General features: G+C 38.5%; 1 protein-coding gene and 1 non-coding gene across 3 annotated transcripts in view; one reads left to right on the forward strand and one right to left on the reverse strand.

The window, feature by feature from the left end:
- The window catches only part of DROSHA (drosha ribonuclease III), a 130174-nt gene that overhangs the window by 58966 nt on the left and 48070 nt on the right, over positions 1-23138 (reverse strand). For both annotated transcript variants that reach the window (XM_007451411.1, XM_007451412.1), the window contains 4 exons: positions 15745-15914; positions 11329-11453; positions 9613-9712; positions 7898-8005 (listed from right to left, as the gene is read on the reverse strand). In XM_007451411.1, coding sequence (XP_007451473.1) covers positions 7898-8005; positions 9613-9712; positions 11329-11453; positions 15745-15914 — 503 coding nt within the window. The remainder of the gene's footprint in view (positions 1-7897; positions 8006-9612; positions 9713-11328; positions 11454-15744; positions 15915-23138) is intronic.
- Positions 8841-8913, forward strand: TRNAG-CCC (transfer RNA glycine (anticodon CCC)). The gene has a single exon. It is a non-coding gene; the product is annotated as a tRNA-Gly (tRNA).

Consider the following 23138-nt stretch of genomic DNA (forward strand, 5'->3'; position numbering starts at 1 on the left):
ATGCCAAAATAAGTGTGGGTGAGGACAAAGACCTGTGTGTGGTCTCAGCATCTGAGAGAGAAAAAACACAGGGAGAGCAGCAGGGCTTCTGATGACCCCAAGAATGGAAGAGCCCCCAAATTCACATATATTCACTGGAATTGTGGCCCAAACTGGGGAGGGCTCTGCAGAATCTAGTTCACTGGATGAGTATAAGAGGACAGTCTAACACTGTGGGAGAAGCCTGGGCCCTAAAAATGCTCAAAATTAAAAACTCAAGTTCCCTTCCAGGGTAAAGCCCCAAGGTGTAAAGAAAGTGCTAGGAGTAAAAGCCACATTTAGCAGGAGAGAAACAATAAAAGGCAAAAGAAAGAGAATGTCCAGATGAAAGTAGAGGAACAAAACAGACGCAGCAGATCTCAGATATGATGAGCACCCACCCCCCATTTTTTTAATCACTTTGCAAAAACAACAGAAGGAGAGGCTCTAGAACCATGAGAACTATTCTGGCTTACATTTCCTCCTAAAAGTACAGGAAAATAGGGACTTCCCTGGTGGTCCGCCTTCCAATGCAGGGGATGCAGGTTTGATTCCTGGTCAGGGAACTAAGATCCCACATGTCATGGGGCAACTAAGCCCGCACGCCACACTACTGAGCCCACGTGCCTCAACTAGAGAGACTGCATGCCACAAACTTCAGAGCCCACACCACAACTAGAGAGAAAACTTGCACACTGCAAATAGAGAGAAGCCCGCGCACCACAAAGAGTGAGAAGCCCATGTGCTGCAACAAAGATCCCTCATGCCACAATGAAGACCCAACGCAGCCAAAAAAAATTTTTAAATAAAAATAAATAAATATTTTTTTAAAAGAGCACAGGAAAACATTTCACATATTTAACAAGATGTAACCTAAAGAGCAATGGAAAAGAATCATGATTAAATCACACTCAAGGATTTTATAAGAAAATAGATGAAAGGAATAGAACAAGATACCTCTGATAATAAAATGCCAGAAAAACATGCCAATAAAACCAATGAAAGCCGTAACCTATTATTTCAAAACAAACTAAATTAAGAAAACAATAACATTTATAAGGAAAACTATTAATAAATACTATATTAATTCAGAAATGAGATGACTGGAGGAAAGGAAGATCTGAAAAGAAGTGACGAAACTCAGGAAAAAGACATAGAAGGAAATAATGATTTCAAGAATATAGACTAAACAGAAGGAACACAACAGCATATTAACCAATGAATATTGCCTTTGAGAAATAAAAGATGGAAAAAAGAAAAACTTTTAGAAAAAATAAAAAATCAGAAAAAATGAAGGATTTAAGAGAAAATGATAGATATGGAAAATAAGCAAAGAAGATACAAGATGCATATAATAGCAATCCTTATAAAAAAAAAAGAAATCAAAATAATAGAATAATGAAATCAGTAATTCAAGAAAACTTTCCTGAGATGAAAGACAATGTGAAAGTATATATTGAAAGGGCACACAGCATATCTGAGAAAAATTAACCAAAAGAGCTGAGACATAGTCTAGTAAAACTACTGTTAGTTTTTAAAGAAAAAAAAAATCTCTGGACACTGAGACAAAAGGACCTAAGCTGTTCAAACCCATGTTGTTCAGGGGCCAGCTGTAGCAGATAGTAGTTATTTTCATTAACAGACAGCGGGATACACACACATAGAAAGAGAGGGAGAGGAGGGAGAAGTTTAATTATACAATAAAGGTAAACATTAGAACAAAAATATAATCTTTCCTAAATACAAAAAGAGATATGGAAAGAAAAAAAAAGGCAAATAAAATAGACCTCGTAAGTGACCACAAAACTTCAAAATAGTTTGACAGAGGGGAGGTCCCATATATCAAGAGAGAGAGAGAGTGTGAGTGTGTGTGTGTGTGTGTGTGTGTGTGTGTGTGTGTGTCTATTTGCTTATATTAAAATGGGAAAAATTAAATCATTTCTAAAAGATGGTTACCTTTGGGCTGGGAGGGAAAGTGGCAAGAACAAGGTGGAAGCAACAGAGATAGAAATTAGATTTTTGAAAAACATAATTGCATTTGTAAATCTGAGTTTGGAATCATGGTAAATATACTACATAATTATAAGACAATATGTAATTTTTAAAAGGAACCTTTAAAATCATAAGTAAAATAAAATAAATGAATCTGTGTATCCAGTTTGTGGTATAAGCACAAATGACCTTAAAACATGGTAATCTGAGTGTGCATGCCTGGTGGGATACAGCTATAATCACAGACAAAAAGACCCCAAACAAACAAACAACTACTTCCCATAATCATATTGTTGGTGGTGCCATTAATACTGTTATTCTAAGACTACTGTTTGTGTATGTATTATGGAATAAATCGAATGAGCAATTTTTTTGGTTTTGTCCTATATGGGATCTGTACTTCAGCATAATCAAATAGCTGGTGAGGGGAATATTCTTTATAAAAGTATTCTGATAAATGCAGAAGGAAAGATAGAATATCACTTTGGCAACTCCTAATGAATTACTGGGCCTAGGTAATGATCCATCAATAACTAATAACGTCACACACCAAAAAAAGAGACCAGGGACTTCTCTGGTGGTCCAGTGGTTAAGACTCCATACTCCCAATGAAGGGAGCCCAAGTTTGATCTGTGGTCAGGGAACTAGATCCCACATGCCGTAACTAACAGCCCACGTGCCTCAACTAAAGATCCCGCGTGTCGCAACAAAGATCCCACATGCCACAACTAAGACCCAGTGCAGCCAAATAAATAAATAAATATATTTTTTAAATTTATTAAAAAAAAAAAAAAAAAGAGAGAGACCACACTACTCCCTATGAAAAAGTCCTTCAAAAAAAAGAAAAAAACAACTTTAAACTCATCACTGCTGTCCAACAGAAGTTTCTATGATGATGGAAATATTCTGTATCTGTGCTGTTACAATAGACACTAGCCAGAGGTATCCATTAAGTGCTTGAAATGTGGTGAGGGCAACTAAGAACTGAATTTTTCATTTAATTTCATTTTAATTAATTTAAATTCAAATAGCCATGTGTGGCCAGTGGTACTGTATTAGATGGCACAGTATTAGATCTAACTACCAATCTGTAGGAAATACAAGGGACAGAAACACGTGTTAAATGACCCCATAAAGTTGCAATCAAGGAAACCCTGATCAGAGCTTAAGAACTCTACAGAATACCTGATCCAGTTTCTTCCACAATAAAGATTTGCAAGGAAAGCAAAGGGAGAAATGGAATGAGAACCCACAGTTTAAAGAGACTTAAAAAAACATCAACTAATTGCAAAGTATGGATCTTGTTTGTACTCCATTTCAAACAGGCAAATAAATTTAATAGGCAATTGGGAAAATGTGAACATTGACTAGCATTTGATATTATAGAAATCTTGTTGATACTGTTGAAACTGACTGATGAGTCCATGGAGTTCATTATACTTTCCTCTCTAATCTTGTATATTGATATTATACTACTGTGATATTGATATTTTTAAAAATAGAAGCATAATAATAGTTCTCTATCAGGCCAGTTAGCTTTTAAGCAAAATCTTCTTCCCTTTCTTCACAAGAAGCATTACTTCTCCAGATTTAAAAAAAAAAAAAAATCAAGTCTCTCACATGGTCCAAAGATTTTGTTAACAATAACTGTGAAGCCATATGCCTCTCAGAGGTTCTTCCTTTTTTCCCCCAAGTTTTAACTTAGAAAATACTTCCTTCAATGTGTTGTCCAGAATCTCTTAATCCCTAGAGATGTTTCTCTTCACTGTCCAGTCATCACCTGCTAAATCACTGAGCAAGAACATCAGTTAGTTTGATAACACATGGCAGGCTTCCATCCCATTCTAGAGACCCACTATAGGAAGACAGCCAACTATTAATCAGTCCAAATACAACTCTCTGTCCACTCAATATAAACACCAGCCATGACGTGTAGTTCGTCAGGCACCATGCCTCCTCATAAAATTAAGGAGCTGTAGTGTCCTCCAGTTTTGCATGAGCCTCATACTGGTTATATGACTGTCCTGATGCAGATTCTTTGCTCCTTTTCTTGACATCTCTGTGTGTCACATTTATTCATCCTTCATTCTTGTGATTCAGTTTACTGATTTCCATGGACAACCTCCTTAGCATAGCACAGGGCACAGGTACCTACTCCTCTAAGACACCAATTCAACTTTGGTGTGCAAAACCCCATTCTTCTTTTTTTTTTTTTTTTGGCGGTATGCGGGCCTCTCACTGTTGTGGCCTCTCCCATTGCAGAGCACAGGCTCCAGACGCACAGGCTCAGCAGCCATGGCTCACGGGCCCAGCTGCTCTGCGGCATGTGGGATCTTCCCGGACCGGGGCACAAACCCGTGTCCCCTGCATCAGCAAGTGGACTCTCAACCACTGCGCCACCAGGGAAGCCCCAAAACCCCATTCTTAAAGCACAGATACTGTAGCCACATGATACTCTTTTTCCTCTTCTGAGTCATAATGCTGAATTTCTCAGCCGCAGTTTGGTTTTGATTTCTGCTTTTTCTTCCATATTACCCGGAATTCACTCTAACAAGCAGTAACACTGAGAAAATCTTTCAATAGTTTCTCTGTAAACACGGTTCAAGTCTGCATTTAGTTCACGTGTAATTACAGGTTACTGGACCACCCGTAGGTTTCCATTCCTCCTAACACTGATTGGGGCATCAGGTAGAATTTTCTTATCTCCTAACAACCCTTGCTGCCTTCTCTGGTTGGGAAATTCCACTTCTAGAGTGAGATGCTGGTCCTTAGGTTGCTATGCCTTAGATTCATCATAATAGTTTTATCGCCAGTGGCAGCTTGACGCATCACAAGGCTTTCTCTAGCAACCCACTAGCAATTATTACTAACAAAAAGTAGGTTCTACACCGATGAACTACCAAATAGAGGAAACCTCTCCCTGCCCCCACCCAACAATTTTAGAGCTGCGCTCAGCCTTCTTCTCTTAAAATTAAGTATGAGTCCATTTTTTCACAGGCTTCAGGGTTATTCAGAGTATTCCGTGTATAATTTCATTTAACTGCTATTTCTCAATCAGATTCTTATTCTTCATTACCAAAAATACTAAATGCATTTATTTTGAATGTTTCAAACTACATTATTACATGCTACCTGCCATCTTATTTAAGGAACACACACAAAAAAGAAAACATTTATTCTGGGATAAGAAATTAAATATAGTTAAGAGCCAATGTTACTTGTAAAAAAAATAGACGGAGAGGAGAATGGAAGCATGGCTTTGAAACAGATGTCAGTTTTCTGTGGAAGAGCAGGAATCCTCCAGATGGAGGAACCATTATTAGATCAAGAAGTATTGGGCTTCCCTGGTGGCGCAGTGGTTGGGAGTCCGCCTGCCGATGCGGGGGACACGGGTTCGTGCCCCGGTCCGGGAAGATCCCACATGCCGCGGAGCGGCTGGGCCCGTGAGCCATGGCCGCTGAGCCTGCGCGTCCGGAGCCTGTGCTCCGCAACGGGAGAGGCCACAGCAGTGAGAGGCCCGCGTACCGCAAAAAAAAAAAAAAAAAGAAAGAAAGAAGGAAAAAGATTATCATCATAACACAAAATCTTCTTTTTTCACAATAATGCAACTCGTTTAGCAATCCTAAGTATTCCTATGCAACACTAACCTACTTTAGTTTTTCTCCTGGACGTATCTCTAAAGAAGTACGAGGAATATTTATTGTGTTTCAAAAAGCAAACAGGTATGCAACCCATCTGCTTAAAACCTTATAGGGTAACATAGACAAAGCAAGATAAAAAAGCTTCCAACTTTAAAAAGTACTCAACTTTAGGGCTTCCCTGGTGGCGCAGTGGTTGCGAGTCTGCCTGCTGATGCGGGGGACACGGGTTCGTGTCCCGGTCCGGGAGGATCCAGCAGGCCGCGGAGCGGCTGTGCCGGTGAGCCGTGGCCTCTGGGCCTGCGCGTCCAGGGCCTGTGCTCCGCGGCGTGAGAGGCCGCAGCGGTGAGACGCTCGGGTGCCGCAAAAAAAAAAAAAAAAAAAAAGTATTCACCTTTGCCAAAGTTTTAATCAGGTCCATTTTCTCCAGCCAGTTAGTCAAAAGAACTGATTGAGTGTGTTTGCCTAACAACCTCAAAACAGAATGTAAAATATAATATACACAGAGAGAGAGAAGATAACCTAGTCCTCAAGCTGCTTCCAATCCAGCTGAGGAGCTATTTGTGTCACAGCTGAAGGACACAAAATGGCAGGGGAACATATCATTCAGCACCCCTATTTGTTTTACCAAAACAAAGGGTACAAAGAGCTCAATGCTTTCCAGAAAACTGTGTTCAGCGGAACAAAACTGCCTTAAGGACTGCTCCACGGGGCGGGAGACAGATCTTGTACAATGGGATGGATACTCCCTTCATACCCGCCACTCATCAATCAGTTGTTTTTTTTTTATCTTTTTACAAACTAGGGCGCCACAGCGTTTTGTTTAAAAAAAAACAAAACAAAAAAAACTTCAAAGTCAACCAAAAACACAAGTTTAAAAGCCACTGAACTAGAAGAACTCTCAGGTCCTTTCCAGTTCTTCATGCTGCTCAATGTTATGATCTCAAACAATCAACTTTGACTTATCACCACGATTACCAGATTTTGAGCAGATTGCTGAAGATTCCACTCATTGTTCTTACGATGTCTTAAGACATTATGTTGGCATTATGGTGTTGTGTTGGTTTTTGAGAAACACTAGCAAACAGAAAAACTGGGTGATATGGCTCCAAGTGGCGCTAAGAAAGAATCAATGGAAGTAAGAGAGTCGCTTCTGAAAATACCTACAGTACAAAAAAAAACTGGTCAATTGGCAAGATAACTGAGGACTTGGTGGATGTACTGGTTACCACTGTAGACGATTATTTTCAAACTATTTAGCAATACTGCATCAATAGCAGTTCATCCTAGCACAAAAACACTTAGCTTCACATGGTAAATGAATGACATAGCAATTCCTTCAGTGATGCGATTAAATTCCACTGTTCAATACAACAATTAAATGGCAGCATTGATTTTTTTAAAAGAAAACTCATTATGATGAAATGAATACCTAAGAGTATCTGAACTTATTACAATACATGCTACCATCACAACAGATAAGTGGCAGCCTGGAAGTATTATGCCAAAAGTTCGAACTTAGCAAACTGCATTACCTGACTCCAGCCTGGGTAATCATTCCCTTTACTGTAATTCCCATGGAGTGCAACCAGTATCAATCGTAACAAAAGAATCACGTGAAGAGTCAAAGAACATGCTCGGTTTTGGGGACCTCTAGTCTGGTAAAAATTCCACCCATAAGGAAAACAAAAATACTTATTAGTAAGCCAGTTATATATACAGCTGAAATGTTCCTCTATTAAGTTTACCCAAAGAAAAAAAATTATCATTTGGCTCAAATGTGAAATGTATACTGTTTCTGCTCATAAATGCCTTCCGTTCTCTGCAATATAAGTCTGAGTCATCAGTCTGGAAAGTTTGTACACGTGACCTTCAGGAATCTGCCTGTAGAGCTGCTGGAGGATCTCTTTTGACAGGTACCTACGCACGAGCTCAAACAGGCAGACGCATTTGAAGAACAGACCTGCCTTCATTCAGTGTACAGAGACAGAATTGAGCATTACTAAGTCAGTGCCTCCCATGCCCCCACTGTGCACGTGCACAAGCACACACACAACGAAACAAGACAACACGAAAACTGACACAAAAACAAAACCCAAATGATAGAAAACAATTTATGGTTGGTGTTCCATTTAGCTACAGGTAATATGTTCTGCAGAAACTTCTCAGAATTAGGAAGACTTCAGTGCCAGACGCCTTTTAAAGGAAGAGATGTTTGGGTATAATTGCGTTCTTAGAAGTGTCATCACCTGACAGACATCAGAACGGATGCCAGTTTTCCAGAATCCTTGGCTACTTAGCTCCACTGTTACTTCTCGCCTCATGGTATTCTTCTGCCGTATTTTCTGGAGTGCTTCCTAGAAAAGACCCCATTATGATGAGTAACCTTTAAGTTCTAAAGCAATACTAAGCCAAACAACAAGCATTACTAAATTAGCTGGATTCATTCACCCTTACATTCAGGTAGTCAAACCTCTTCTTGACAAATTAGATTAAAAAAATAATAATAAAGGCCTTGGGGATAAGCCAGCTTTTCCTGGTAAATGGATAAGAAAAAAATTAAACCAAATCAACTACTCTGGCAAGTTCAAACAAAAAATGCCCTTTTACTGAAAAAGAAACAAAATGTGGTGTTTGGAATTTGAAATCAGCATGTAACAATTATATTTAAATCAAGCCTTATGCTAAGCATTTACATATAAGAAAGACAATCAGTAAATTAACCAGAAACCCATGTAATTGTCAAAGCTGCCTTCCAATGTGCAGCAAGGGTACATTTTATTAAAAAAAGACAGTGATCCAAAACTTCTGCAAGACATAAACAGGAACTGACTCTTCCCTTTTATGCCACCCTTCAAATAATTAATGATAAAAAATAATTTTATACTTGTACGCTTATTCAATAAAAATCTCATAGGAATTCATAATTACAACAGGAACCACCACCACCAGCTCCACCATTGATTAAGTTCCTACTACAGGCCAATACCACTGGAGGAAAGTTAAATGGAGTATTTCCAAGTCCATACAACCACCTTTTTCCCTGGGTGCACCAACAGAGGGACATTTCAGTCAGCCTCTCTTGGCCTTGGTTCTGTCCTTTATAATGAAGCTGACTGGCTCAAGTCACAGAAAGTGATGAGCTCAGAATTCAAACACTTCTGCCGGCTTCAAAACCTTGCTCTTGGGACTTCCCTGGTGGTCCAGTGGCTAAGACTCTGTGCTCCCAATGCAGGGGGCCTGGGTTCGATCCCCGGTTGGGGAACTAAATCCCGCATGCATGCCTCAACTAAGAGTCTGCATGCCGCAACTAAAGATCCTGAATGCCACAGTGAGGATCCCGTGTGCCGCAACCAAGACCTGGCGCAACCAAAATAAATAAATAAATATTTTTAAAAAACAAACAAAAAAAACCCCACCTTGCTCTTACACTATGGCAACCTTACTAAGACAAAATTTATGTTGATACTGAATCCATTTATTCTTAAAATTAAAACTAAAACACAAATGATCCTAGAATACAGATAATACTACCCATTAGTAAAGAAATATGGAATTTGGGATATAAAACCTTAGAAACTCAGTTCACCTTACCAAACTAACAGACATATGGAAGCCAATCATTTACAACCTTAAGACCACGAAATTTGAGTAAGTGGTACTATGTGCAGCCTAATTAATGATAAAAGGCTGATCCAGCACGTTTTAAACTTTAACTTCTATAGAAGCTATATTTATTCCCAACTTTCTTTAAAAAACTGGCCTTTTTAGGGGGAGAAAATGGTCCCTTAGCTACTAAAAGATGAAAAAAATCAATCAGCATACTAATGTGAGGAGGGGAATAAAGTGTGATTTTTTAAAAGTTTCTTTAAAACAATTGTTTTAGAGATTGTTGTAAAAACAATCTCAAGTAAACCTGAAGTGCATCACCATTAGTCACAGGAGAACAGGGTCCGATACCGACCTCCCTCTGCGCCAGCTTCTGCTTGTCAGTTTGCTTGACTTTAGGGCTATTTGCTAGGAGGTGGCGAAGTTTTACGTAACTCTTCCACAGTTTCTGGTACCTAAGGAAAAGGACAGACAGACATCTCAGACAAAAAGGAGGCAAATCTAAAGTTCAATAAAGCCAGGTGTTCTAACAGGCCTGCTCAATCATAAATGCATTCTTGTGAATATCCTTAATGGCAGCAGACCTTCATTCTAAGGAAGGATGTGATCTGGGGGCGCTGAGGGGCAGGATGGCCAAGAGGCATCTGCAACCTACTTATTAAGTTGACTGCTGCCTACATGGGTTGAAAATGAGGTGTCACTATACGGATGAATCTCTCTGGAAAAAATTCCTAGGGAGACACACAAAAACCAACAGAAACATGTATGGTTTCTCATTGTTACCTCTTTGAAAGTAACATGTTTTATTTAAATATGTGTTTTCTGATGTTTGTTGAAAGACCTCTTACTTAATAAAGATACTGTCCGTGTCCAAAATGCCTTCACCGAAAGTAAAAGTTGGAGAGTATTAGAAAAGAGAACCCCCTTTGGGACAATACCCAAGCTACATAGCTACATACATCCATTTTTCCACTGGGAAGGGAAAAAAGACAAATGGTGTATATCAATTTGTATATGCCATGACAAAAATAAGCATATTTGTAGCCAAATATGTTATAACCTGGATCACAGTTAAAGCATCCTGGAAATGAAGAGAATATGAAGTCCTTTATCAGTTCACACTCCTGCCATCTGAGAGCCTAATCACATTCTACTAACACTTTTCTGAAAAGAAGGGACTTTCCAAAGATTTTCTGTCATACTGAAACTGCTCCTTTCTTGGCCTTAGCTGGGGGTCTCCTTTTTGATAACATTTTTTTAGAGAATGGAGGAAAGAAAGAAGTACTTACACAGTGCCTGGTTCACTGCTTCATACTTTTATCCAAAGGGGGGAAGAAAAGAACAAAACCCTTTAGCCTCTTCTAATATATCAGCCAGAATTGGATTTATGAATTGAAAATCTCCCATGCCCTTTTCTCCCATTATGAATCCTTTAAAAAAATTAAATCAGGAGACGGTTTGTTTGTTTAACAAGGTAGAGAATCCAAACACTCCTGAAGAATATAATGGTACTATTTCCATTCCCACACATCTTCATTTTCTCCCAGCAAAACACTAACATGCCAGTTGGAAAGTAACATCAATTCTAAGAGTCAGAAGTCATGGCTTCTCCTTCCAATACAACCCTTGACTTTGCATGGGATGTTGGGCTCAGTTACTAAGATGTACTCAAAAAACAGAACTCTGCGTAAATGTGGCAGTGCTAAGAACCAACATGGCGCTACTTTCCTCTAGAGGGCACTGAAAAAAATAAAAAAGAATCATAACAGTAAGTACTATAATGATGGATAAAGGAAAAGTTCCTTAACGGTTAAAAACATACAGGACTCATATGACCAAGACTGCCAAGGATAATCTATTGAATAATAATTTCCTGCAGTCAAACATGTAGAGAAAATAATTCTTCAGGAGCTACCAAAACCTGCTTCATTTGGTAACCTAAATTTGGAAACATGGCTCATTTCAGGTCTTAATTTTTAAAAAGAAAAAATCCACTAAAGGGGATTCCTCGCTAATTCAGCTGTTAGTAGAAGGTGAAAATGGCTAAGACAAACACTGAAAAATATCTTACTGTGGGTCTCCAGCATAACTCAACTGTGCAGGGCGTATCCCAAAGTGGACAATAATAGGAAAAGTAATCACATCGGGGTTGAACTGTTCACGATCCAGTTGATCGATGCGGACAGAGCTTGGTTTCTAGAGAGAAAAATCAAAGCCATTTATTCCCTTAAGAATTCTTTAAGTATTGTCTTTAATCTAAGTAGGGAAGAGAGTAATCGGATTTTTCCCTAGGAAAGCCTCATCCCCAAAGGGAAAATGTCATTTAAAAACCCTTTAATCATAGCAGCTAAACTATATAAAAACTATAATGTCATCCCTATAAATGAGTCTGTGCCATTTGGCATAATGAACAATGATTTTGTCCTTGTTTGCCATCCACATAGAAACCTTTAAAAATTAAACTTTTGAAAGGACACTTAGGCAGATGTAACTTTTCCTTAACCTCTCCAAAGGCACAGAGGAAGTATTCCACATGACCAGAAAGAGATATGCTGACTTATTCTGCTTTAATTTCACATTCCAAATGAATAGCTTATTTCTACTCAGAAGGCACAGACAGATGCCTCTATATAATTTTTCCCCCATTTAGTTCTCTGTGTACCTTGTGTATTCCTTTAATTCTACACCTTTAAATTAAAAGGTATGGTGGTACAAAGACCAAATAGTTAAGCTTCTCTTATTATGTCCATGTAGGCCATTCTTAAATTTTAATAGAGAGCTTCATAAGTCTTTTTTTTTTCCCCAAGTCTAATAAAAAAAGAAGTGAACAGCTGGTTCCTTCTTAAGTTACTTAAGTTATGAGGATCCACTTGTAAAATATCTTTCATCTTGAAAGCTTAAGTTTGTGAAAAGATGGTAAAATCACAGAGAGCATGCTTTAGCAACCTCCTTGCTTATACTCAATGCTCAGGGCAGTCCCTAATTAGAAACTAAATTCTTACTAAGAGATTGTGGGGTCTTTGGCTCAGTTGCTTTAGAGCCAAGGCTATAGAGTTGATCCCTATGGAGGCCAATAAGCTTCATTCTGTTGAACAGCTATGCCCAACAACTATGACTTGCTTGTCCAGGACACAGGGGTTTCAATGTTAAAAGTGGAAAAGCCCCCAGCAACTGCGACAAGCTGGTTACCCTACCCACAACCGTAGTCCTAGTCAGCCATCTGACAAATACAAGTTGGTGACAAAGTAAATTTATCTACTTTAGTGAAAAAACAACTTAGACTTCAGTTTTTAAGGAATATTTCAATGTCATTTAACAGTCAAAATTTTACTAGCATCTTGAAAAGTTGACCTCTGCTCTCAAAATTAATAATTGGAGAAGATTTTGGTCACAGAAAACCTAAGATAAAATTATTTAAATGCCCATCAACAGTAGCAACATGTTATTTGGGTCTAAGAATTGTTTCCAATATTTTATGCATCAAAGCAGCAGTATTCATTTTTAAAAGAGGGATTGCCCCACGGAAAAACGCTAGTGAAGTATTCATGTTTTCATGATTTTAAATACCATGCTATGGTATCAACAGAGGAAATAGTGATTTAAAATACCTATAGTATCTCTAATTTATAGGGGAAGGGGATGAAATAAGTTCTAGACTTTGGCCACACCCTACAGTATCTATCACACCATTTCTGTACAAGAATAAAAAACATTCTCGCCAATGACCGAAGTATTCCCCAGCAGAGGCAAAGTACCTAGGGAGGGAGATTAATTCTTCTAAGTTCTGCAGCAATAAAGTACTTAATGTGACCATAGTGGTTTGGAAATTTTAATAAATTCCCCAATATCCTCACCACTGGGCAATCTTCCAAAGCAAGTACTGCAGAGGATGAAATGTGGTGCCACGTCTAGTCTGCCCTATTCTCAAAAGGATATAATGAAAGGATGTTTTATTATACTGAGTTTTCATAATATTTTTCTCCTTTACACTAAGACTAAATACTAAAAAAAGAAAAAAAAAATTAACTTCAACATGTCCCTAAGCTTGGTACCCAAACTTAGCTTTCTTAATTTATTTCCAATTACTTTCCAACATAAACCTTTCACCCTGACTAACCTGTGGTTTCCTTATTATCTTTAAAACTGGCCATCTCAAGTATGTACATTCAATTGTGCCAATAATTTATACAATTTCTTGATTTCTTGATTCCTTAAATACCACAGTAGAATGTTTATGAAGAATGCCTGGCAGCCCGGCCCAGTGATCTCACCAAAAACTACAAGCTTTCCTGACTGGCTTTTTCAGATTGGTCCATTGATTCAACAATTCATCACAAACTCCTTTCATATGGATATGCTGTGAGTTTGCAGCTGGACAAGCAACATATATAATGTATATACTTCACTGGCACCTGGCTCACGTAGTAGTCCCTCAACAACTGAGTTGAACGATGATCATGGTAATGGAGTAAATATCCTCTATGCCATTGTCTCAAATACAAGCAAGGAGTGAACCAGAAGCAACTGGGGATTATTTTTTTAAACTTCAGATCTTTGAACCCATTACGTGGAGCATATGGGGTGGGGTGCATCAGGGCATTCTTATATTTTCAAAAGCTCTCCAACTGATCCTAGGATCTTAGGGAATTTTAACCAGGCTGTGGAAGAAAGCCCCAGGGTGAAAGTGTTTCCACAGTAAATCATGGGATTCTTCAAGCAGACCTACCAAGGTGAAAAGGCATGTCTCCCACCACCATCACACCCACCCATCCTCTGACCCAACTATAAAACTGACAGAAGAAATGTAAATTTGTGCAACTGTTTAAAGAAAAATTAAGTCCAGAGTCACACTTGCATAGTACTATGACTTGTATACTTCTTTTAAAGTTACTTTAATAATTATTTGTGTGGCTAAACAATATAACAGTAAAAATTGTATAACTTTTTTAGTTTTAAACAAGTTTAATGTTTAAATATGTTTTTATTAAACTTTCACTTTCTAGATTTGTTTAAAATAATCAGTATTAGTTGGAATATTTGATTTGCAAATAGCAACATTTTGCTTGTGCAGATGTTACTGTCATGCTACAACAAGTTGATCCAGAGTTTTTATTTTTATGAATCAAGGCTATTAAACAATATGGCAGCCTTTTAAAAACAACAGCTCTGTTTAAATAGACTACTCTGTTTCTTTACATAGAAGTATTTTAATTCTCCACTTTTGGAAAACTTTATCCTGATAAGATACCAATATATAACTATTTTATGAAATAACATTTTAGACAAAACAATTTTTAATAAATATATAAAACAGCATATTCTTTATAAGAGAAAACTACTTATCTATTAATTCTCTGCTTTGATTTTTATATCTTTACCTCAAAATAAACATTAGAAGCAAGTTTTAAAGCCAAAAATTTAAGAAACAAAATGAATAAAATGGGAAATATTTGTAACAATTATGGCAAAGAATCAATAAAAAAGGACAAATACCACAAAAGAAAGTTAGACAAAGGATACTGATAAGCCATTATCAGAAAAAAAACTTTAAGGGTCAATAAACATTTAAAATATCAATTTTTGCTAGAAACCAAAATAAACAGAAAACTGAACTAAATAGTATCAATTTTTTTCCTACCAAATTGACAAAGTTTTTTGTTAACTAGTATAACCATATGAAGGAATAGGCAATCTCATATACCCCTTGTCAGAGTGCAAATTCTACAACCCTCTGAAAGGCAATTTATAACATGTACAAAAGCCTTCAAAATGTGCATACCTTAAGTAATTAAATGGACACATTCAAAGATAAATACATACATATGTATACATGTTTACACACATATACACAAATTCAACACAGCATTATTTGTTATAGCAAAAATCTGGAAGCAACCTAGGTGCCCAATAACAGGGGGCTAATTAAATAACTTAGGGGCATTTTTTTTACTACACGCCTAAAGAGATTTAAGACTAAGGAAAAGTAACAACTTTGTGGTGGTTGTTCCTGGAGGAGGATAAGAAGGAAAAGGTCTGAATGTTAATATTTAATAGTATGATGCCAATTTTGTTTCAAAACAATATGAAATATGTCTATTCTAAAGAAACTAGAAAAGTGAATAGTATCATCTCTGGAGAATGGAATTATGGGTAATTTTATCTTCATTGGGCCATTCTTCTATTTTCCTAATTTTCTATAGTGAAGACATATTACTTTTATACTCAGCAAAAAATTAGATCTGAACATATCTAAAAACTTCAAAATTCTCCATAATAATCAGAATAAATTTACTAAGCAGATGAAATTACTACTAAATATGCCTACATTATATTTTTTATTTACTAAATATTTAAAGGAAAAAATTACTCAAAGAACAAGAAGCAATGAGTACTTAAATTTTTAAAAATGTTCTGTTATCGTTTTTGCAAAACACTCAAACCTGAAACAAAGGTGATTCAGTCTCTGACTGTCAACACCAGCACATACCGTCCCAGGGTTGGTGACAATCATGCCTTTGCATTCTTCTGCATATTTCTGCCACTCAAGCTCTTCCCACTGAAGCATATTGGCAATCTCCTCTTCGGGAACCAGGGCTTTGCTACACCGTAATAAGTAAAGGAGGATCTGGTGCATGGACAGTACTTCCTTTCCTCCGTCTTAGGTGACAGTGGAGAGAGAGGGAAAAATAAGGCTACTCAATTAACAGCCAGTCATCCACCCAATAAGGAAAAACAAGACAATGAGAGAGCATTTTTAAAAAGGTAGTACAGAATTTACATCGTTAAACCTTTGTTTAACCAGGTGCTAAATAATAGGAAAGCCATTTGTTTCACTGATGAACGGTGCTCATAAACTATCTTATTTACTAAAATGGCAACAACGGCATTATAAATGATAAAAGGCCCATATGTAAGGTAGGAATATAAAAAAGGTGCCTACCTAAATAAATTTAAAACCACCTAATGTAAAGAACCACCGTTTATAATATACAGAACCGTGTTATGTTTTAAGTATTTTATCACTCTTTACAGGGTAACAGATGAAAGCTCTCTGACAGTGATGTTACTGATTTAAGGAAATTCTAAGCTTTTATGAGATATTTATGGATGTTTTCAGTAAGCTATTGTTGCATTATGGTCTAATTTTTTGGTGCTAAGGTACTGCACCTGCCATGAGGAATAGAGCTAAAGAGCTTGTACTAATATCATGAACATCACTGTGGAGTTAGTCCATGGAAAAAATACCAAGTACTCTGAGACTTACAGAAGCATATATTACCAAGTACAGAGGATAAAAACAACAAAGAACATAATGAAAGCACCTTGGAAAAAATCAATTAATCTGGTACTTGATGAATCAAGGACATTGATCTAATGTGAGCATTAATTTCAGATTCACAGGCTTCTGCCTTCTCTTTGGGCTTAGCTTCTTGACCAGCATGTACAACCACCTTTTCTCTGCCTAGTCCCACCCAAAGGAAGGACAAGAGCCCTGAAGGTGTAGAGAACAATAACTACCCTCCCCAGGTCATGCTAGGAACAGTGGTATAGGACCAAACACTTCATGGAGAAACAAGGGGACCAAGATGGTGGAGATGGGTAGGAATAAACGAGGGGGTCCTATTTGTGCTAGACAGAAGAGTTCATGGCAGCCAAGGAATCTGGGATACTAGAAAATGGAAGAAGATAAAAGATTTTAATTCAAGTTGCTATGGGCTAAGAACTGAAGCCTACACAAAATTTCTTTTTGATCTGTCTTTCTATCTCAGATGCTGCTCTGGAATTAGATGGCATTGCTGCTACAGGGCCATTATATATGTAGGAATGCATTCATTCATTAATCTAAATATGCATTCATTCATTCAATAATTACCAAGTACCTATCATGTAGCAGGCCTAGGAAACACAGCTGTGTTAAATAGCCAAAACCCGTTATGGGCTTCCCTGGTGACGCAGTGGTTGAGAATCTGCCTGCTAATGCAGGGGACACGGGTTCGAGCCCTGGTCTGGGAGGATCCCACATACCGCGGAGCAACTAGGCCCATGAGCCACAACTACTGAGGCTGCGCGTCTGGAGCCTGTGCTCCGCAACAAGAGAGGCCGCGATAGTGAGAGGCCTGCGCACCGCAATGAAGAGTGGCCCCCACTTGCCACAACTAGAGAAAGCCCTCGCACAGAAACGAAGACCCAACACAGCAAAAATAAATTAATTAATTAATAAACTCCTACCCCCAACATCTTCTGGAAAAAAAAAAAAAAAAAAACCTTTATATTCCAGTGGAGGGAAAGATACAATAAAAAACAACTACATAATAATAGATCAGAGATGACTGCTATGAATAAGGGTCAAACTGGGCAACTACACATAAAAGGGTGGTCAGGAAAGGCGTCTTTGAAGAGGTGTCATGTGAGCGAAGACCTGAAAGAAGCAGAGGAGCCCCATGAGGCTATCTGGGAGCGGGGTGTCTTGGGTAGAAAACATAGCAAAAGCCCTAAGGTGGAGTGGGATTGATGTGTTCCAGGAACTGCCAAGAGGCCTGCGTATGGAGTGAGGAGGAGGAGAGCGTGAGGAAGGCAGCAGGGAAGTCAGATCTTGCCAAGCTTTACGGAGCACGGGAAGCGCTCTGGATTTGACTCTCAGACGGGAGCATGTTTTTCACCATCATGTGCCAGGCACTATGAGTGGTCCCATGTAGCAATTATGGAAAACAAACAAACAAACAAAAACACAAGCTCTAGGCCTTCAAGAAGCAAGTTGGCTAATGATGACTAATCACAATTGTTCCTAGAGGAATCTTTGCAGATAACATTCTGAAAACAGAGCTCTCTTTAAGACACAGAGTCTCTTAAAAAATATAACTGTCTAAGAAGTAACTAAAGTACAAAATACCATCAACCCACATGAGGACATGTTCTACCTACCCTTCATATTATTGTTCACAGCAGTAAAAATTTTTTATGCCTCATTACAAAACATCTGCCTTAAACCCAGCAGTCACCTTTGATTAACAAACTTCCATGGTTAAGGGCATATTTCTCAGTCTGTCTCAATAGAAATTTTAATCCGCCTGCAAGTGACATGTCTTTCTCAATCAATGATGTTCCCGTCTTTGCTATGGAGCCCAGCATAGTCATAATGCCTACCTGTCCGTCTGAGCCCATGGTAATCTCTGCTTCTAGGGGGGCCTGAAGTGACCAGGTGGACAAGAGAACTCTTAAAGTCAGAGTAAGTTCACTTACACTTGCACGTGTCCACTTACAGGGCAGCAGGGATAAAGAAAACCTAGAGAGCCCCGAGAAGGACTGCCACACTAACGAGATTCTAGGCACCAAGGAAAGAGTAAAATAGTATTTCGATTGTAATCATTATATTCGTTAAGGTTACTAAAGAGCACTGTAAGCCTATGAGGATACATCAGGAGTCTAGGATACTATAAGCAGCAGAGTGTTGTTTTGTTGTGAGGATTAGAAAAAAACATTCAGATTTTATTTGGGGAGGTTGGTGTCTGGTGGAAGGAGAAAAGATATGCAACTCCAGGTATACACACTGGCACCAGAATCTCCCCACAAGCAGTTACAAGTGGCTGACTTCAGGGCGCTTCAAATAAAAGTGAAAAGGAGTAGGGGCGTTGAATTTAAAGTGAAAAGAATAAAAAACTCAAAGAGCTAGTGGGAGGGGGTAACACTTAAACCTACAAACCAAGGGCACTGCCCAATTTAGGAGAAGAATACCTGTAAGAGAAAGAAGGAAAGCCACTGAATGCTTATGAGAACGCATCTACCTAGATTAGGTACAAAGCTGCTGATGAGGGCGGGGAGTTTATAGCCACACGGAACTAGAAGTAAGTTTTTAAAAAACATACACACAGCAAGTGCAAAACTGGTAATGCTGAAGGGAAAATTGTAAACCCATGTTGAAATCTGCTAAATATTTTAAATAGCAACTAAAATCTAAAAAGATAGATATGTGCCAATGTGAAAAAGTAGAAACTCAGGACAGATAACCTGAGGTGAAATCCTTCCGGAAATATAAGGAAAAGCAGACATGACTACAAAGTCCTGCAGAGCCCACGGGGCAAGGGCTGCATCCCTCACACCCAGCCGGGCAAAAAAAGACACTCCAGAAATATTTGTGGAATGACTTTCTGAAGCGGATAAATAATGTGGCCACTTGCTCGCAGACTGCCATGAATTTACTAATGTTAATGAATTGGCTCTTTTGGTTTGTCTGCTTTGCTACATGTTTATGTTGGGGATTTATGGAACTATGTCACTGAGGGCCAGGAAGTAATCTTTATCTCGTTGGCTGAGATAAATAGGACATGATATAAATGAGAAATGAGAGCGGGTAAGCTAAGGTTAGCAGGAATTCTGCCAGCACTGGGACTGGAACCGTGACAATGGTTCATTATTCGGGAAAAACTGGAGTTTGTGTTTCGGGGAATGAATCTGGACAGTCATTATGAACTGACAGACTTTATAAACTGTTTCTTAGAGACCCAATTCTCTCGGTTTATATTGCTTGATTATTTATATGATTATTGGGGGAGGGGCAATTTGTTAGGGAATTTGTGTTAAGAATACAGCTGGGGGACTTCCCTGGTGGCACAGTGGGTAAGAGTCCGCCTGCCAATGCAGGGGACACTGGTTCAAGCCCTGGTCCGGGAAAGATCCCACATGCCGCGGAGCAACTAAGTCCGTGCGCCACAACTACTGAGCCTGTGCTCTGGAGCCCGCGAGCCACAACTACTGAGCCTGCGCTCTAGAGCCCGTGCTCTGCAACAAGAGGAGCCACCGCAGTGAGAAGCCCGCACACCACAATGAAGACCCAATGCAGCCAAAAAAAATAAAATAAAATGTAAAAGAATACAGCTGGTTAAACGAGTATTTCTCAAGACTGTAACACTCAATTTTAAGAAATATAAAAATACCTTCCTCTTTCCTTACACTGAGAATAACCATATAGCTTCATTAACATGTCTCCTGTATATTCCTACTAAGACACCTTTGTATAATCTTAAGTTTTGAAAATTTGTATTAACAACACAGTATTTTCTAAACTTTCCAAATACAAAGTTATATTAAGATGCTATATCAATTGATGTTTTTTCCAAACTACACTTCCGTCCTGGGAATTTTGATATACTCTCCCACCCTCTGGCTCTCTGTCAGCCATACCTAAAGACTTACTTCTCCAAAAATCAATCTGCTAGATAACTGATTTGCAAAATTGATTCAGGATTCTCAAAGCTTTACTACAGCAATGATATAAACAATGAACAGGCTTTCCCGTAAGTGCAGCCTTCCTAACTTGAATTATGCCCTGCCCCAGCCCTAACTACAGTCAGGATAAAACCTTCAAGTGGCTCTAGGAGAGCTCATATCGACTATTTGGCTACTAGAGGTAGAGACAGGGATAGGAAGAAACAAAAATTTGAGAACTCTTAAAATATCAATAAACTGGTTGTTCTGTGATTTGACTTCTGGTAAACTGGCCTGCACTGCATAATCCTTGGTTTAAACTATAAGCTTAACTTTGGATAAATTTGTATAAAGCAACTGAGACAGCTGTCTTCAAAGCAGGTCAACTGAGGAACTAGAGAAAAACTGGAATGACTTTCATTTCATTTGAAATGACTTTCAAAACTGGAATGTAACGTTCAGTTACATAGTATAATAAACTGATACAAACAAAAAGCAAATGAGAAGGAGAGGACCATGTAATACTATATAAAAGCTGCTCATTCTACAGAAGCTCAAGTAAGATGCAAATAATAATAATCAGATGACTTTTTACCTATCAAATGACTAGTAATATCCACTGCTGGCAGATGTATAGAAAAAGGGTACTGTTAAAAATGTTGGTTAGAACTACCAACTAGGTCCTTTCCAGAGAAAACTCGGCCAAAACTCTTTCCAAATTTAAAATGTGCGTACTGTCTTAACAAATAATTTCACTTCTAGAACGCTACCTTGTAGAAACACTCACACAAATGCAAAAGGATAGATACACAAGACTATTCCTGAAGTATTTATATGTAATGGAGGAAGATAGAGACCTCCAAAATACTCATGACTAGAGGAACTGCCAAAAAAGTTAACGTCCATTCACACTATGGAATGCCATGCAGGTGTTAAAGATTGAGGCAATGTATTTATATAGAGGATGTCCGAAACAGCTGAGTAAAAGGTCAAGTTGTGTAACATATTTAGTGTTATCCCACTTAAAGAAAAAAGCATAATTCTCTCTGTACAGGTTAAAACAAATACAAATCAAACCATTTATAGCACCTATTCATTTTCACATGTCTAGAAGGGGGTGTTCACTTTTTTACTTCATACACTTTTGTATTGTTTGTGTGCACGCATACACACACACACACACACATACACACACAGAGTCGACATAATTAAGGGCAAGGTAACACTTCAATTCTGTGAAGAAAGAATGGTCTTTTCAAAAAATGGTGCTGGGTCAACTGGATGTCATACTGAAAATAATGAATATTGACCCATATCTCATACCATTTGTAAGAACAAGTTTGAGACAGATTATAGACCTAAATTTGTAGAAAATATAGAAGAGTATCCTGATGACCTTGGGGTAGGCAAAGTTTTCACAAATAAGATACAAAAGGCTCCAAACAAAAAGGGTACATATGTAAATTGGACTACATTAAAATAAAGAATTTCTGTTCACCAAAAATCACCATTAAGATGGTGAAAAAGCAATCACAGAGAAGGTACTGGCAATATATATATCTGACAAAAGACTCACATAGAGTATATGTAAAAAATACCTACAAGTAAATGAGACAAAGGCAGATATAACCCAACAGAAAAATGAGCTAAAGACTTGAACAGGCACTTCAAAAGACAACAACCAAATGGTCAATATATGAAATGGTGCTCCATTTCATTAGTCATTAGGGAAATGAAAATTAAAACCATAATGTTATACCTCTGAATACTCATCAGAATGGCTAACTTGAAAAAGAAAGAAAAATGCCAAGTGTTGGTGCAAATGTGGAATAACTTGAACTCTCATATATATTGCAGGTGGGACAGTAAAATGGTACAATCACTTTGGAAAACTGGAAGTATCTACAAAGCTTAATATAAACACATCCAGAATTTCCACTCCTAGGGATATATCCACTATAGAAAAGCATAAATATATGCTCACCAAAAAGCACGTACAAGTGTTTGGTGAACACGTGTATGCTATCTGAAAGAGTCAAAAACTGAAAGCATGCAAATGTCCATTAATCACAGACAGGTTAAATACATTTTAATTTAGTCATACCATATAATACTATACAGCAATGAGAATGAGCCAACTACAGTTAACTGTAACAACTGGTATTTCAAAAACATAATACAGGGCTTCCCTGGTGGCGCAGTGGTTGAGAGTCCGCCTGCCGATGCAGGGGACACGGGTTCGTGCCCCGGTCCGGGAAGATCCCACATGCCGCGGAGCGGCTGGGCCCGTGAGCCATGGCCGCTGAGCCTGCGCGTCCGGAGCCTGTGCTCCGTAATGGGAGAGGCCACAACAGGGAGAGGCACGTGAACCTGTTGTGGCCTCTCCCATTGTGGAGCACAGGCTCCGGACACACAGGCTCAGCGGCCATGGCTCACGGGCCCAGCCGCTCCGCGGCATGTGGGATCCTCCCGGACCAGGGCACGAACCCACGTCCCCTGCATCAGCAGGCGGACCCTCAACCACTGCGCCAGCAGGGAAGCCCCCATACTGTATTTTTTAATTAATCACATAACCACTATCTTCCTTTATAGAACTTTGACAGTTTCAACCCTGTGGCACCAACAATTATGATGAAGTTTCTTTTTTTTTTTTTTTTTTTTTTTTTCCTTGCGTTATGC

The sequence above is a fragment of the Lipotes vexillifer genome, unplaced genomic scaffold (genome assembly GCF_000442215.2).
Source record: "Lipotes vexillifer unplaced genomic scaffold, Lipotes_vexillifer_v1.1 scaffold896, whole genome shotgun sequence".
In the NCBI taxonomy this organism is placed as follows: domain Eukaryota; kingdom Metazoa; phylum Chordata; class Mammalia; order Artiodactyla; family Lipotidae; genus Lipotes; species Lipotes vexillifer.